This window comes from Amphiura filiformis, chromosome 4, assembly GCF_039555335.1.
Source record: "Amphiura filiformis chromosome 4, Afil_fr2py, whole genome shotgun sequence".
In the NCBI taxonomy this organism is placed as follows: Eukaryota; Metazoa; Echinodermata; class Ophiuroidea; order Amphilepidida; family Amphiuridae; genus Amphiura; species Amphiura filiformis.
Window position 1 is genome coordinate 54,652,887 of NC_092631.1, and position 17,719 is coordinate 54,670,605.

The 17,719-nt window shown below is 36.2% G+C and overlaps 1 protein-coding gene across 1 annotated transcript in view; it reads left to right on the forward strand.

Moving 5' to 3' along the window:
• Positions 1-8,844, forward strand: part of LOC140151074 (melatonin receptor type 1B-B-like) — a 37,901-nt gene extending 29,057 nt beyond the window's left edge. Inside the window, exons 3-4 of the mRNA XM_072173274.1 lie at positions 7,058-7,237; positions 7,935-8,844. Coding sequence (XP_072029375.1) covers positions 7,058-7,237; positions 7,935-8,548 — 794 coding nt within the window. The 3' untranslated portion in view covers positions 8,549-8,844. The remainder of the gene's footprint in view (positions 1-7,057; positions 7,238-7,934) is intronic.
• Positions 8,845-17,719: the final 8,875 nt, after the last annotated feature.

The window sequence follows — 17,719 nt, forward strand, 5'->3', positions numbered from 1 at the left end:
CTTTAGACTTGACTTGGTTAGAACAGTAAAATTAATTTTCAGTGAAAATTCATGTAGGCCTATGCCTCAATTACTAAGTTACTTAAGTCATATTATTGTTAATTTATCATAGGCCTATTATTTTGTATTTAACATACTTTACAGTTAACATAGTACTTTATGAAGTAGTGTCAATGAATTATCAAAAATTACGAATTAAATTCATGTAGACCTATACCAAAATTATTAACTTAAAAATCTTCCAAACAAGATATAAAAGGTATAACTTATGAGGGCACTATTTTTGGTGCCACACCCACATGCATGTAATCTAAGACCAATTGTAGGATATTGAGTTTGGATCTATGATTTGGTCTAATACAATTTTTGGTCCTACATGTATGTAATCTAAAGTTATGGAAAGTGGTGCCAGGTGCAATGCTATCCATTTACACGTAAACATTAAAGAAACCACCATGAGTTAATATCAGCACATTTATATTTATTGCAAGCTGGATTTGACCAAGGATATGAGACAACACAATGAGGGGGAGGGGGGTATATAAAGCAATATTGTGTGCTTTTCTGTGACTTATAGACAAATTACACCTAAATTAAGTGTAAATTCAAGGTTAGACCGCCATGGCGGGAAAAGTCCATCAATATAATTAATTACCAGGCGTACGTGAAAATACTTGTCATAATGTTGAAAGCCTATGCTATAATAAGTGAAATGTTTGTCACACAAGTCATGCAAAAACAGTTCTCAGTGGTGCTGACAAATGACGATATTAAAGAGCGACTCTTGAGCGGTCAAGGCTAGTTATCCTAAAACAAATGAATTAAATCTGTTTTTAATGACACTAATGGCAATACAGAAGAATATTTCAGCAATTACTTGCACAGAATTTGGAAAGTTGATGGACAATATAAAAGTAAATATCACTTAACAGGGTGTATATTGTTCAGATTTGTAAGCCGCTAATATGCATTGACACAAATTACATTACCGAATTATGCAATAATTTGAAATTGATTTTCTCAAAAATACACACAAGAACGTTATGACAAACGATCTCACAGTTGACATGTGCACGACACAGGTTAATTGCGCGAATTGGACTCTCTAATGGCTACAATATTTATCTTTTTTTGTTTCCCATGCCCCAAACAGGGTTTTTATTTGACTCTTATAAAATAGTACATCAAGACATGGGAAAAGATATAAATACATTACCGAAATTTAAAATCAATGAGTGAATATTTATCGTTCTAATGTTGAGGGGTGTGTTTGAAAGACGGTACAGCGCCGTCGAAGACCTAAGTAAAAATAATGAAAAATAGTTCACCCAAGCTTTCGAACCAGGATAATAAGCATAGCATGCTAAAGAGTAACAGGCGACGATGCCTGTCAATATGCTGTATATCAACATGTTTCTGGTGTAGAATACAGATTTTGGGTAGAAATGTACATTACAAGATTCCTATTGGGACCGCCTGCACAGGTACCCCGTCGCCAAGGTACTTGGCTGTAATACCAGGGACTACCAGTGTAGTACCAGTTACACTGCTGCTGGGTCCTGTGCAGGAACAGCATCGGTACTATGTAGGAAAGTTTGTGGGCACCATTCAGGTACCTAAGCGACGGTATACCTGTGCAGATCACCGCAATACGAATCTTGTAGTGTAGTCACATCAAGGAATCTACCTTTCCGTTTGCTTTCATTTTATGAAAATTACTTTTGAATTTGATGAAAGGAACATGTATGTGATTCGTATGTTTCGTAATAAACTACGATTCATTTACAAATAATAAAATAACAAGCTCAACAGAATCTCGGAAGGTGCGGGTTGAACAAGTTGAACGATCTTATTTCATCTATTTTGTATGTTACTCACAAGGATTCAGATGTGGTATCACTTGAGGCATTTCGGTTCATCGCATCATTTCTGAACTGTTGTTCGCTTTCATGGTAAACGGGGCTAAACATGGCTTGATGGTGGGTCATTCAGTCATTCAGTATCTTAACACTCAGTTTGCCTGATCTTCTCTTTGGTGTTTGTTCTAAATGGCTTCAAATGGCTCAAATGATTTCAAAAGAGGTAAAAAAAGTGATAGATGACTCGTTGTTGTTCAAATGGACAAATAAGGGTCGAAAGGAAAATTAAGGGATCTTTGGGTCACATACCATAAGCTCATAGCAAAATATGGGGTCTTTAGGTGACAGCGATACCAGTAGCGTAGCCAGCGCAGGGGGGTATGGGGGCAGGTGGGTAGAGTGCCCCCTGACAAAAAATGAAAGAAAAAAGTACCCCTCTGACGAAAAATGAAAGAGAAAATCATGAGGGCAAAGGAAAAGAAAAGTGGGCAAGGAGCCCCTTTTCTACCAAAATTCATCCCGATCATGGGCCAAAACAGTGTAAAATACAATTTTTTTGCGCGCTATGCGCCCATATTGCAAAGATAAAGCCCGTTCTATCCCGATAATGGGCGAAAATAGTGTAAAATACCAATTTTTTGCGCGCTACGCATTGTATGATGTAACTGCAATTTTTTTAAATCTGTGCCCCCGAAATTTTATATTTACATATGAGTCATAGAGCCTTTGAAGTTTCAGAGCTAGCCTTGTCAATCTATTGCCCTTTATTTGGGACCAAGAGCCCATAATATATGATATACGGGGCTCATGTATACTGGCTAATATAGAATACCCCAGTGTACCAACTCAGGGACCTGAGGCTGCTTTATTTGATTAGAAACGGCATGCTTTGTATTTTTACATTTGGGCCACTGAGGCCCGCGACATTTGACCTCTGGGGCCAAGGTGGAAAAAGGCATATCCACAGCGTAGGACCCATAAGTATGCAACATTTGGACCCTGGGGCCTTTATAGTTTTAGCGTTAGCCTTGACCAAATGATGTGTTGATAGAGGTGATGGAGGAAAAGGAGGAGGAGGAGAAGAAACCGAAGGATAACAATGCATGTACAATACAAAAGTGGAGGAAGAAGTAAACAACGTAGAAAGCTAATCAGTTTTAAATGACTAGCTGAAGAAATTGACAGAAGAAAAGGAGAAAGGCATACAGAAAGAATTAACGACGTATGGAAGACTTTCATTTTGCATTAAACTTTTTTATTTTGACAGTTGTATGTTCACTTTCGACTTTCATATTCTTCCTGGTCATAACTCATTTTATTATTGGTGTGTTGGGGCATGTGTCGGGGTGTGTGGGGCTGGGTGTGTGAGAGGAATTGTAAAAAATAGCAATTTGGTATGGTATTAATCGCTATATTACTATTATGTCCCCTATTCAGTGATTTTTCTCGTTTTAGTGATCGCTACATTTACTCAATTAGTGGTATAAAATGCCATCAATAGACAATCGTTAGTGATGTAAACTCAACTACACAAAATAAGTATTCAATGACTATTTGAACATCAAATGACATTGACAATATTGCTAGGTAGTTGAACGTCAACGTTTCGAGGTTTAATCAGCTATAATCAAATGTTTTATATCAACCTTTAGAAAAGACAATCATTCAATTTTGCAGAAGTTGTATCCTTGGTATTTTGTTTCACACACACACACACATAGTATCTCAAAGAGCTTAAAAAAGTAATAGTTTATTAAACTAAGATTACAGTCAATGACTTGACGGCTGCACGTTTGCCTCCTAATTGCTAAATAAGAGTCAAATTAATAATGCTATTTCATGATGGGTAATTAAAATAAAGCTGCGTCTTTGAAATGCATTCATCCAAACTTACATTCATTTTAATTGGTTATCAAAATCAAGGTTAATGCAATAATAAAGTGAGATTTTTTAATTAAAAACACGATTGTTGTATATATAATAGTTTTTCAAACTGTCAAATTGGTTAAATAAAAGGTTTCTGAGACAAACAAACACGTTCCACACCACACACATCGCTACAGGTATTTACCGACAAATCATAAACTAATTATACACATTTTTTTTATAATTTTAATCTAATTTTAACATATCAACCTGATTTTTATATTCACAAAAGGGAAACTAAACTAAACAAAACAGGGACGGTGCTCGGTTGCAGTGACGTCTACGGTTAGAAAGTAAAGTTTCATAAAAAACGTCCATGTTTGCCGGCAAACACATATACACACAAATAATACAAACAAACAAAAACAAACCAAACCAAACAATTAAGCATCTCAAGTCAAGTGATGCTCGCATGTCACATTAGACAATTTTTCTTATTTTGATCATGTTCTGTATCACCTGTAATTGTTTACCGTTTTGGAACTTAGAATTGGATTACATATCAATTTGTAAGCGCTCTTTTAGCAAAGTCATAGTTAATTGAATTTACAACCGTATGACAAAACAGACGAAAATAGTAACTTTTTGCACAAGATTTGCAATTTAAAGAGAATTGGCCATTGCTCAGTCTAGTGACGCTAGTGTATGGACAATATAAGTATGCTTTTTCATTTGCAGGTAATTTCCTGATTCTTTATGCAAAATGGCAAAAAAATGAATAATGTATTGGGGTTAAACCAATGGCCTTTGTTTGTTAATTACCATAAAATCCATATAGTGGTTATTGTCAAACTACAGGTGACCCAATAATATGATTTTTATTTGTGGATGAATTTTGCTGTAATCAACGGAATCTGGCAAATGATTCAATTCCAGTCCAGATTGATACCAAACACATTAAAAGTTGGTACATTTTGATGAAAATGTGATATTTTCTTTGAATTAATGCTGGGCCAAATTTTCTTCTTACTAACAACAAGACGGCAATGAAATCATCACCGCACTGTTCGAAGTTTTAAATAATATTAATAGTCAATAGTCGTTATCAGGTGTTAATTCCAATGATATACATTTGCAGACCTGCTGGATACCAGCACAGCATGGGATATGTTTGATCAGGAATAGATCCATTGTCCATAGGGGAAGTCTTATAGATAATATTATATCCTGAATTTAAATGCTTATGAATGATATAATTAAGATCTTAGACATCAATATTGTCTTTTCAACAGAAACAAGAACTACATTTAAAAAAGACAACACCATGGATGAAGATCATGTTACATAATTTTGTAATGACAAGTTCTTTGAATGCAATTTTTGTGTGTGGCACAACTACCGGGTGGGAAATATCGGTATTATTGGTTAATACCACCAATACTAGAAACAAGAATTTGTCTTTAAAAAAGGCAAGTTCACGGATCAGGTGTATAGTACATGTACTTTGAGCTACTTTGATCTAACATTTAATATTCATATCTAACCTACTCTGCACTTATTTGACAATAAATAAGTGATATGAGACTTAATAATGATACCTGCGTCTTGACTCTGGAAAACAATATTTTTTAAAAACCTACAGGATCTCATTTTGCATTTAGGTTTTTATTGCGTTATTTCTTTATATATGGCCCAATTCGTGCCTGGAAAAAGCTATCCCCTCTTACAACCTATCGACAGGTCATAAATCTATAATGAGGTGTCACCGGGTTTGCAAGAGATAATAATACCAAATCTAAACACCATGAAATTTACCACATCACGACTCACATTGGGTGCCCCATTCCTTTTTTAAAGGAATTTTATTAGGGGAAGTGTTAGCTTTCGTTTGATATAAAAAACATTCTGATTGGATGAAGGGAACACTTGAGGTTTCGACAAAAACCAATCAAAGAGGCCCAGTTTTCAGCTAGAAGCTCCACAACTCTCACATTGCTATGCACTCAACAGTGCAGTGTAATCAAAGACTGTGGTGGAGATATTCACTGCTTGTTGTTCTCTGCTTGGAAGCTCTTCGTCGAAAATGTGTGCTCAGGTGTATCGAGGTGTATCGAGGTGGAAACTGTGAGCATGATGGTTTATAAGAGAATCGTTTTTGTATAAAAACCTTTCCATATGAAGGTAAATTGAAGTATGAAAAGATAAATTTCCATATGAAAAGATAAATTGTAAAATTTTGCTTTTGATATGTGTGTGAGGGAAAGGTATTTTTTGTCTGTGTAATCACAAAGAAAGTAATTTTAGTCAAAATCTGTTCATGCGAGAATATCTTCACGGGATGATGTACACACGAGGAAGAACAACCAGCGTCTTGTATTGTTTGCTTATATCAGTTCGGGGGCACTCATAATTCACGGACGTCTCTGATATCAAATACTCTTGAAGCGTCATGTCACATAACAGTATCATATTTCATAGACGTCTCATAAATCACATACTCTCTAGTTTCAAAACCCAGTCGCAAACGATGTTAGTAATTTTGGAGAACATGCCCGCGCAGTGGGAATAATTTTGTGAGTAGGCTATCAGGGTTGTAGCTAGACCAAGTTGAGTACCTGCTAAATTTACTATCCAATTGATGAATTAGAGCGCAGGCTCGGGTACTCTTGGGATTTTTTTACTTCAAAACATTTGATTTTGGCCATTGCAATCTAAGTGTGTTCTGGGACCATTTGTCAGAATTTGCACAGATAGATATAATGTTTGCACAGTAGATATTTGCTAAACATAGGAAAGCTTATTATAATACACTCAGTTTCGTTCCGATGTGCTGCATCGAGTGCCCAGCTGTCAACAACGCTCGACGTATATGATGTCACAGACCCCCGTATGTGAAATCACTGACCCGTCTTTGAAATCAGAGACGTCCGTGAATTACGAGTGCCTCCGAACTGATATTGAGTGATAAAATCTTTGAATGGACGTGGCATGTGAAACACTACAACATTATTTCAAGAAAAAGAGAAAAAAAGACCACCATACCTTAACAGGAAGATATATATATGTGACCTGCTACAACGAAATTAATATAAAGTCGCAAGTTAGTAGTTTCGAGACATCCTGACTTACTGAGTTGATGTTCTTTGTTTGCCGCGTACCTGTATGTCCTTCGTGAATGGAGATATAAGCATACTTATGGCTTAAACAGGTGCGTGTGACATAAAGAACACCAACACAGCAGCCAGGACGTTTCGAAACTACCAACTTGCGACTTTGCGCTCATTTTGTGGTAGCGGGTCAGACATGTTGTTTTTTGTCATTTATTGCCTTAGGTTGGTATTTCTATTACCACTCAGCACTATGTACAGCAATAGGGGTGATTTGTATAACCAGTTGTTCCTGCTCAATGTGGTCTATTGCATCAATCAGCGTTAATCGATACATCTGTATCTGTCATCGATTCTTCTATCCGAGTGTCTACAACAAGAAAACTGTGATTTTCATGATTGCAGGTAATTTTGCTGATTCTTTACGAACGATTCAAAATGACACCAACATTGCAAAAAATGTTAACGAAGAGGGTTAGTAATATTGGGTTATTCCAGTTGAAATCCATACACCCCCTATGGAATACATGACCTTAATTGTTCACACAGAGGGTTAAGATTTCAATATTGGAGTCACCGTACCCATTCAGGTAACCCCATTTTAAAATTCATACTCCCTGTTTGGAAGATTTAGGTTTGCTTCTGATTCCGTCGATATCTTAAGAGGTGTATGGATTTCAACTGGCATAGTAGCCCATTATGAGATTTCCACTCCACTGCTGTCAGAATGGTACATCATGTAATTTTGAATCTTATTGATACAAGTTAGAGGAAATTATTTTTATGAAAAATGTCATAGACCAACACTGTCAGAAAGCCCCAGTACACAGCGAATATGGGGGGGTCATTTGGCCTAAATTGTCAAAAAGTGGCAGAAAAAAAATACTAAGTTCCCCCAAAGTAGGGGAGGGAGGGGCACCAGGATTGACGCCTATGATATGGAAAACCTGTACAACTCGTTGTTTGTTATACAGAACAAGAACGTAACATGGATCTGCTCATACTTTCGACCAAAAAGTTCGAGATCGATCTTGATCCATTGGTGGTAGTTCGGATCCGCAATGTATTAATAGTATCCTGTTTACTTTACTTTCCTTTTTAGGTCTTTGGACGACATGTTTCCTGATAGATCTTCCAAATCTTTTGGGATGGGGTGATCACGGGTTCGATCCTAAGATCATGCTTTGCACCTACGACTACACAAAAGCTTACAGTTATACGTTCTTCTTCATCGTCACCGGCTTTGGTATACCTCTGGCTGCAATAACCTTCAGTTATACCAACATTTTAAAGTTTGCCATGGCAACCAAGCGAGAGTTGAGAAATATCACCAACAAAGATGATGACAAGAAGACGCGTGTAATCGATTCGTCAGATTTGCGCTTGCTGAAATCGATCCTGACCATTTTGGTGGTATTCCTGATAATGTGGTCTCCTTACGCTATTATTGTAGTCTTTGATAAGAATGCTACCTGGTCACGAGGTGTCTATGTAGTTGCAGTGATTCTTGCACATTTAAATAGTTCCATCAACAGCATTCTGTATGCGGCGACCAATAAGAATTTTCGTGAAGGTTACTGGCACCTTTTGTCGATGTTCTTTTGTTCTTGCTGTAGAATTTGTCGCACCAGGCAAACAGGGGATTATAAAAGTAAATCGGATTCGTTGGCAACTATTGAAACTTCAGTTAGTAACGTTGCTTTGAATCAGCGTTAAAGTGCTTGACACTTTAAACTTACGAGTACAAAGTTATGCGTAAATACCTCTAATGTACCGGTTTTCAGATCCGGGTTGCAACACCTTTTTTGGTAACAGTGCCCTTCGTAAATGACCCACAAATGTGGAAATAGATAACTGTAAAATACACATCGTCGGTCGCAACCCAAGGACAAAATACGTTTCCGAGAAAAAGGTGTTTGATGGATGTGTTACTTATAACAGAGTCGATATTCCTCCACTGTTATCTATCAGTGGCCCGATTCTATTTAAAATTGACGTAAAAGGTTCCCAGCAAACACAAAAACGTTTTTAAAACGTTTTAAATAAGCTATATTTTGGGTTTTGGTTTAGGTAAAAACGTTTTAATAACATTAAAATGTCGGGTTATATAAAGGTCATGAAATCGTTTTAAACGTTTTGTATGAAAACACACTACAACAATATTTTAAAAATGTTTTCGAAAAATTTCATTGTAAACTATTTTTGCAAACATAGAAATGTTCTTATAATGTTTTTTACAAAACGTTTTAATAACATTTAAATGTCGGGTTATATAAAGGTCGTGAAAACATTTTAAAAACGTTATTGTAAATATTTTGGGCAAACATTTTTTGCAAAATATTTTTCAACCCCAAAATAACATTCTGTTTAGAATGATTTGTACCAAGTTTTCAAAAATGTTTTTGGAATGATATTAAAACGTTTTTATACCCTTTATATAACCCGACATTTAAATGTTTTCTATAAAACATTTGTGTTTGCTGTGCAGTAAATTACCAACAAATGTTATTTAATGTTATGAAAACGTTTTATACCATTAATGTACCCTTTATATAACCCGACATTTAAATGTTTTCTGACAACCTTTTATAACCTTTTGCGAATGATGTCGAAAACGTTTTGTGTTTGCTGGGTTCAAACTATTAAACTGCATCAATAGAAAAATAGAATTAACTAGACTAAGCTGTGGTCTAACCCACGAACACAGCCGTGTTGTTACCCCTAATGACCTTATGACCCCAAAATATATGAAAACGGCCATAGACATAGGCTAATGTCAATGCATGGGTGCATGTGGCACCACTTTGCTATGTTACTTGTGGCAGAAGGGCATTTTGAAGGTTTTTCGTCTCAGACCGGAAGTGACCCCTTAATGACATTTGACCCCAAATAAAAAAATACCACATATGAATTGAGTACCCACAATTCATGTGTGAACATACCGTTACTGTCCTATGTTTTTCTTAGCAAATAAAAAATTTTGACGGTTTTTCGTTTTATACCGGAAGTGACCCCTTAATGACGTTTGACCCCAAATAAAAAAATACCACATATGAATTGGGTATCCACAATTCATGTGTGAACATACCGTTACTGTCCTATGTTTTTCTTAGCAAATAACATTTTTGACGGTTTTTCGTTTTATACCGGAAGTGACCCTTAATGACCTTTGACCCCAAATCTGTGAGGACCCCATAGACACTGGATAATAACAATGCATGTATGCAAGTGGTGTTACTGTCCTACGTAATTTGTGGGAGAAGAAGCATTTTAAAGGTATTTCGTTTTGTACCGGAAGTGGCCCTTAATGACCTTTGACCCTAAATACAAAAATACCACATATACACAGGGTAATTACAATTTATGTGTGAACATACCGTTACTGTCCTATGTTTTTCTTAGCAAATAAAATTTTTTGAAGGTTTTTCGTTTTATACCGTAAGTGACCCCTTAATGACCTTTGACCCCAAATCTGTGAGGACCCCATAGACACTGGGTAATAGTAATGCATGTGTGCAAGTGGGGTCACCGTCATACGTAATCTGTAGGAGAAGAAGCATTTTGAGTTGAAATCACGTTTTTGACCCCTATGACCCCAGCGTGACCTTTGACCCCGCGAGTTTCATGTGACATGTAGGGGCATGGTCAATGATGATTGTGACCAAGTTAGGTCCTAATCGGTGAAAGCATGTGAGTGCTAGAGCAAATGTAGTGGTCGGCAGAAAGAAAGAAAGAACCTGTAAGAAAAAAGACACAGCCGTGACTAACGTCACGGCTGTGTAAAAAGGAATAACATTAATATAGACAGTGCACGATCTGAGATTACTGTTCCGAACCCAGGCTACTTTTTGTACGTTACAATACACACAGCCCGTAGTATGGCCATACAATACGTGTACTGTATGGAATAAAGCGTAGTATCAACACGTCTGTCAATAGCATCAGATTGAGCATGTTATGCTTTTATAGGATGTAGCTACAGCTGTAGTAGCTAGCTCTAAACTCATACGTCACTATGTGAAACGGAAAATTTGGAAACATCGCTCTACGCCACTATGTGTTGTAACCGACGACATAAACTGAGCTCAAAAAGAAACTTATAATTTTTCATAACTTGTGAATCACAAGGTTATATCTTAAAACCTGTCAATCAAAATGAACCAAAATTACACATAGGATCGCTTCAATACTCCACTCAAAACACATGTCAATAACCAAGCAGTTGCCCAACTGACACAACAGCAAAAAGCACTGATACGGAACAGCTTCCTGGACCACTTTCACAGCCCAATATTTGGCACCCATCACAAGAAATATATGAGTATGCATACAAGATCTTGGCACAGATGATGAAAGGGTGCTGCTTTCTGCTTTTCATGCCCTTTCGTCAAGAAACAGGTCTTGTTCCACAATATTGCACTTACCTTTTGGGACTTATCACCTGTGTAACGATCTTGTACTCATTCTCACAGATTTCTTGTGTTTGGTGCCAGTCATTGGGCTGTGAATGTGGTCCAGGAAGCTGTTCTATGTCAGTGCATTTTGCTGTTATGTCGGTTGGATAACTGCTTGGTTATTGACATGTGTTTTGAGTATAGAGTATTGAAGCAATCCTGTGTGTAATTTTGGTTAATTTTGATTGACATGTGTTTAGAGTAGAGTTTTGGAGTAAACCTGTTGATCTTGTGAATAATTATAAGTTTCTTTTTGAGCTCAGTTTATATCTACGAGGGTCATTCAAAAAGTTCTACCTCCATCTCTGTTATATATATTACGTGCTAGGATATGGAAATGTGCCATAATTATACTCTTAAAACTAGGCTACAAAATAAAGGTTATTTGATGAAAATGTGATTTTTGGTTGTTTAGATATGTTGGTTTTAACGGATATAGATTTGGTACATCGGACACGGTTAAAAACTGAAGCCAAAAGTTGAGTAAGTATCATATTGTAGCTTTAGATAATCTCCAGAAAAATGTTTTGAAGATACGGTTGTGCAACTGCTTACTCAGGATTAATATTTTGTTCTTATTTGAGCTCCCTGAAATGCCTTGGGATTTCAAAACAAAATAAAACGTCTTTTATAATGAGAAGAAAACATAGACAGGTTCAATATATTAGATACACATGTTAGTGAAATTAGTCAGTTTTCGACTAGACCTTGTGTAAGGCTAATTTGTAATTGCTTATCACGTCCCATGAAAATGAACTTCCTAGGTAAACCGAATATCAGAAAGCTTGAATTAATTGACAAGTAATCCAAAGTAAATGTACGTTCGTAACCATGATTCCAATAGCCTAAAAAATGATAAAATTAAATAAGTGAATAGAATAACGCACTTAATAACATGTAAATGTAATATTATGGATAGTAATAAATGCACGCTGGACATGCTATTGCTATATGTATATTATATCAAATATATGCTCTTATTTCTAGTTATTTTATAAATCAGTCAGTATGGTCAATAGCCTTGACATAAGGCATCAATGCGCCTGATATTTTGTTTTCGCCCGTTTTGTTTGGATCTACATAAGTCAAAAAGTTAAGACATCAATTAGGAAGTAGGCTGTGTAATAATTTTGAGCCGTGGGGGGGGAGGTAAAAGTTTTTAATTTAGGGCGCAAGAAATTTTTGGCAAACAAATTTTGGCTACATATACACATTTTCCTGCACGCTGCGCTCGCAATATACATCTAAACTATAAAGGTTGGCAAATTGGGATGCCAAAAATTTGGCACGTGCAAAACGGGAGGGGGGGGGAGTGAGCAAAGATTTTTTTTGTCAGGCCGAGAGGTAATGGGGTGGGGGTATTGGATTAGCGATTTTTGGCAGGCCGGGGGAGTTATCATATTTGGCACGCCGTTTAGAAATTCCCCCCAGGGTTAAACTTATTGCGCAACCTCTAATACACATCTATAATCACAAAGTACATGCAGTCAAAATTCAACTATTCAAACCATACTAATAGGAAAATAAAATTATGAAATGAATAACATCCAATTTTACCAAATTTAGATACCTTTAAAATTTCATCCGTGGATATGCGGTCATTTTGGATTTATGCAAATTAGGCACTGTTCTACTGCTTGGATTTTTGGGGAGTTTTTGTGTGGATGCATGTAAAATGCATTAGGTTATTCCGCGTTTTCCCTAATTTGACTTGCCTACAAATAACTGATACTCAAACATGCTATGCATGTCCAAACCCTCCTTATGCTATCATAAATAGAAGCCATCAATAGTATCCCTCTCCCTCTGAATTATTAAATCTAGTCGAAAGCAGTAATTGACGCAATAATCTGATCACGACATCGTCCTGACTCTTGTAATAATTAATTCCAAAGCTGAATAGGTAGGTAGCCATTCCTCTCTACATGCATTTCTGCCCATGTGTATTACAGTCTAACTAACTTTGTATTTAAAAATAATGGCCTATATTGGTATTAAATTCTGCTCGGCGGAATTGTGGATTGTTGTTAGTTTAACACACAAAAATGAAAAACATTTACTCTTTTTTTCAATTTATTTATTTCTCACGAGTCAAACAAGTCAATACTGCTACCTTGCTGCTCTGTAATTTCATATTCTTTATTTCAGATAAGAAGTAACGGGTAATGCATTATCCTTTTCACGCAAATAATGTGTCGGTGGCAGTAAAAACGTAAAGGGCGAGGCGCAGCCGAACTCATCATTTAAACGTTTTTACTGCCGAGGACACATTATTTGCGTGTAAAGGATAATGCTGCACCCTTTATTTCTATTCTATTTTAGGGCAAGGAATCCAATTACTTCACTGAAATTTCAGTGATTCAAGACAAGTGGTTCATTATTATATATGTTACTGAAATGAGGTACATTCTAGCGGTACCTCTTTTCTTATCATAAATAACGTACCGCTTGAGTCACTGAAATTCCAGTGTAGTAACTGGATTTCTTGCCCCTATAATATACATAACTTTTGTTACCAGTGTGTTATTATTTTTTGAGAAAAATGCAAAAATAGTCACAGATTTATCAAGGGGTGTAGTACCCCTTAAAGTATTGATAGAAATTGGATGAAGAGAACACTTGAGGTTTCGACAAAAAACAATAGAGGCCCGTTTTTCAGCTAGAAGTGCAACAGCTCGTACATTGCCACTTTTTTCGAGTGAGAGTCATTTCATTTCCACTCTTTTGAGAGTGGGTTTCAGTATTTTTAAGAGTGAGAGAGCACTCTTTTGATAGTGAAATAGTTTCACTTTTTACAAAGAGTGATTTTCACTCTTCAAGGACTGGTCCCTAGAGTCACTCTTTGTAAGAGTGAAAATTCACTCTAAAAGAGTGAATTTTCACTCTTTTACATTAAGAGAGTACTGAAGAAAAATTATTGCTTAATATTTGATCGAGAAAAATGAATTTCGTAGCAAAAATCTCTGAATTGTGCTGATTTCAACATATGTGATGCGATCAAGCAAAATCAGTCGGAACTCGCAAAAATTTAATTTTCAGTTTTTTATAGGATAGAAAAAAGCATTCACAAAGCTGGAATTTGCAGAAAGCCCCATTGAAATTGAACAACCAGTTCCAAAGATATAGGAAACAAATGGAAATATTTCCTTTGTTTGGCTATATCTCAAAATCAATATTTGCGAGTTCCGACTGATTTTGCTTGATCGCATCACATATATTGATCGACTTTTAGCGCGACTATGCATAACAATAGAAGCTGGTCAGTGGCGTACTGAGTGTAATAGTTGACTGAACTATTAAAATCTTATATAGGAAGCAAACAGAAAGTTTCGCAACAAATAAATGGGAAATCAATATTGATCAGCTAGAACGGTTTCTTAGTGAAAAAGTAGCATTAAACTTTCCGATTTTTGATCAAACTTAAATTCGGAGTCATCGTATGGCTACTCTTTGCAAAATTGCAAAAAGAAGAGATTCCAGTCTCTAACTGTGACATGGTCGATTCCGTTTTGTTTGTACATGTTAGATAAATGCTAAATATGTTTTTCGTTATAACTAAATTATCAAATATGATATAAAGCAAGAAATTATATGAAGAGTTACATTGCTTAAAAAATTGTACTTATATCTTCAAAAGGATATACAGTGCAACAAAGTGTATAAAAACAAACCAAAAGAGCTTCAAGTAAAAATAAATTGCCCGTTTCCATTAAACCAAGTATTTGACCGTTTCCTTTTTTTAATCATAAAAAACCGTTTTGACCCTAAAGTAAAATATGTACATTTAAAGTATTGATAGAAAAATATACACTGCTTTAATATACTTCATTTTGACAAGAGGAAAGATTTTACACAACGTATAATATATAATACATGTAGTAACAAAGGGCTTGTAGATTCACCCACAAAATGTCACTAAAGTCGAGGCAAATTGCCGTATATGCGTGAAATTGTGTACTACAATCAGGGGTGTGTAGATTCAGAATCAGCTGGGAGCCAAAACGGCTCCTTTTAGCAAATTGAGTTATAAAGGTCAAATGTCACACAAGGGGATAAAATTTTAAAATGCTGCAAGTATAAAATAACAGACATAAACCCCCTAAAAACAACAACAACAGACATTATTTTTCTTTGTGTCCTAAGGAGTAAAAAAGTCAATGTTATATATCTCTAGAATGCCTAATTAATCAGATATAGGTCAAAATAGGTCAAAGGTAAAAACAAAATTGTACATGGGTAACATTTTCAAAATGCTCCAATCGCAATGAAAATGATCTCAAATTATCCGTCTTGACAAAATGAGACACAAAATATATAGTTTGCTATATCCAAGAAGTCATCTTATTCTAGAATCATGGGCCCGAGTTCAACAACCCTATATATCCTACACAATAATACAGACTTGACATGAAGTATGGAATATTTTTTCACAAAATTCCACGACTGGTCTGGACGGAGTCTGCGAACACCGCACGGGCTAAATATTAATTGGGGTGTATCGGGAGATGGTGTAAAATAATTGTTTCAGAGAATTATGTGCTTTCCATAAGTTTACATTATCGTGCTCATAATGTAGCGAATTTGCCTAAAATGGCGGATTTAGGGAAGCTGCATTTTGAGCTTTCTGTGGGACACAATTTCGGAGTTTATGCAACATATTATAAAATTTATAGAGGTTTCAGGTGATATTTCCTAAACTATGTCAGCAATTGGCTTTCATTACAGCTGAAATACACTTGCAATAAACCGATTTGTTGAACATGGTAGGAGCTTAAAATATGGCTCTTAAAAGTGGTACGTACTCAGAAAGTTTTAATGGCCCCACTGGGGTCAAATGTTATGAACTTACGACACAAAATCGACTACGGGGATTCCTGGTTGTCCAATGATCTCGCGCTGTTTCTTTGTGTACAGCTTATAACATTTGGCCCCAGGGGGCCATTCTGACTGCGTACCACTTTTAAGAGCCATATTTTGTTTAAAGCGCCCCCACTGGTAGATAACAAGTGTATTTCAGTTCTGACGAACACTTATTGGTATTTAGGTTCAGTAAATATTACCTCAAACTTCAATAAATTTGATAATATCAGAATAATGTTGCTCAAATTCAGAAATTTTACCCCACAAAAATCAAATCCAGTTTCCTTAAATCCGCCATTTTAGGGTAATTCACTACATTATGAGCTATTAGAAATCGTAGAACGCGAACAAAGAGTGTCACAACAAAGTAAATGGGAAATCAATCTTGCTCAGCTAGAACGGGTTCTTTGTAAAAAATGGAACGCGGAGTCAAAAGTAGCATTAAATTTTTCGATTTTAAAATCAAATGACTACTGACATAGCCGATTTCCATTTCGTCTGTAGTAAATGCTAACTATGCTATAATGAAATGTTTGGGAACTTTTAATTTCGCTATAATAAAGTTTTTAATTTAGCCAGGAAAAATTGTACTATAGCATAGAATTGGGTGTATTAAACTCTAATGATCATCTCTTTACAAAAAAGAAAAGAAAACTAGACATTGTGCTCACAGAGCACGGCCCTTAGCCAGTGTTGTTGATCTTTTTATGACTTTTGACCTAGAGTTGTAGGAGGATATATTTGTGTGCAAATCTATCATGGGGTAGACTGCTTTGCATTCCTTTTTTAAACAATTCATACCATTCCATGCATTAAAACACAACACATCCGCATCCCCAGTGACTGCCCTGCCCAGAGAAAAAAGGATAGATAGCTGTTGCATCAGAACAGGATTGGTGGATTTTCCATGGTGGGATTAGAGGGATAATAAATGTAAATGGTCTACTACAGTAGACTATTCATGGGTGGTCATATGGCCCCCCTAGTCAATTATAGTGAAAATTACGTTTTGGTCATTGACTGTAAGTGGAAGAACTTTGACCGCAAATGATCACGTGACATTTGTGGCACCACCCAATGGTCCTAGTGCTCAACTATGGTCAACATGGCAAAAAACATATGGCTACGATGTCCGATTTAAGGTATTTGGTTACATGCCGGAAATGACCCCTAAATGACCTGTGCAAGTGATGTCACGGTGCTATGAAGTATGGGGAAGGGGTAGCATTTTAAGTGAAAAACACGTTTTGGGCTATAATGACCTTGACATGACATTTGCGCCCGACATTTTCACGTGACATTTGTGGCACCCCCCAATGGTCATGATAACCAAATTTCGTCAAAATTGACAAATGCATATTGCTACGATGGCTCATTATATGATTGGTAGAAGAAAGAAAGAAAGAAAGAATCAGAATCTAAGAAAAAGAGACCCTTAGCCAAATGCCATTTGGCTAAGGTAAATATATCGGCTGCTTGCAGTGGACATCGGTTCTTTCAAGGAAAGGCAGACCCTTGTTGCGTTTGGTACCAGTCGTTCTGAAAGAAGATGGATAGAACACATGGAGAGATT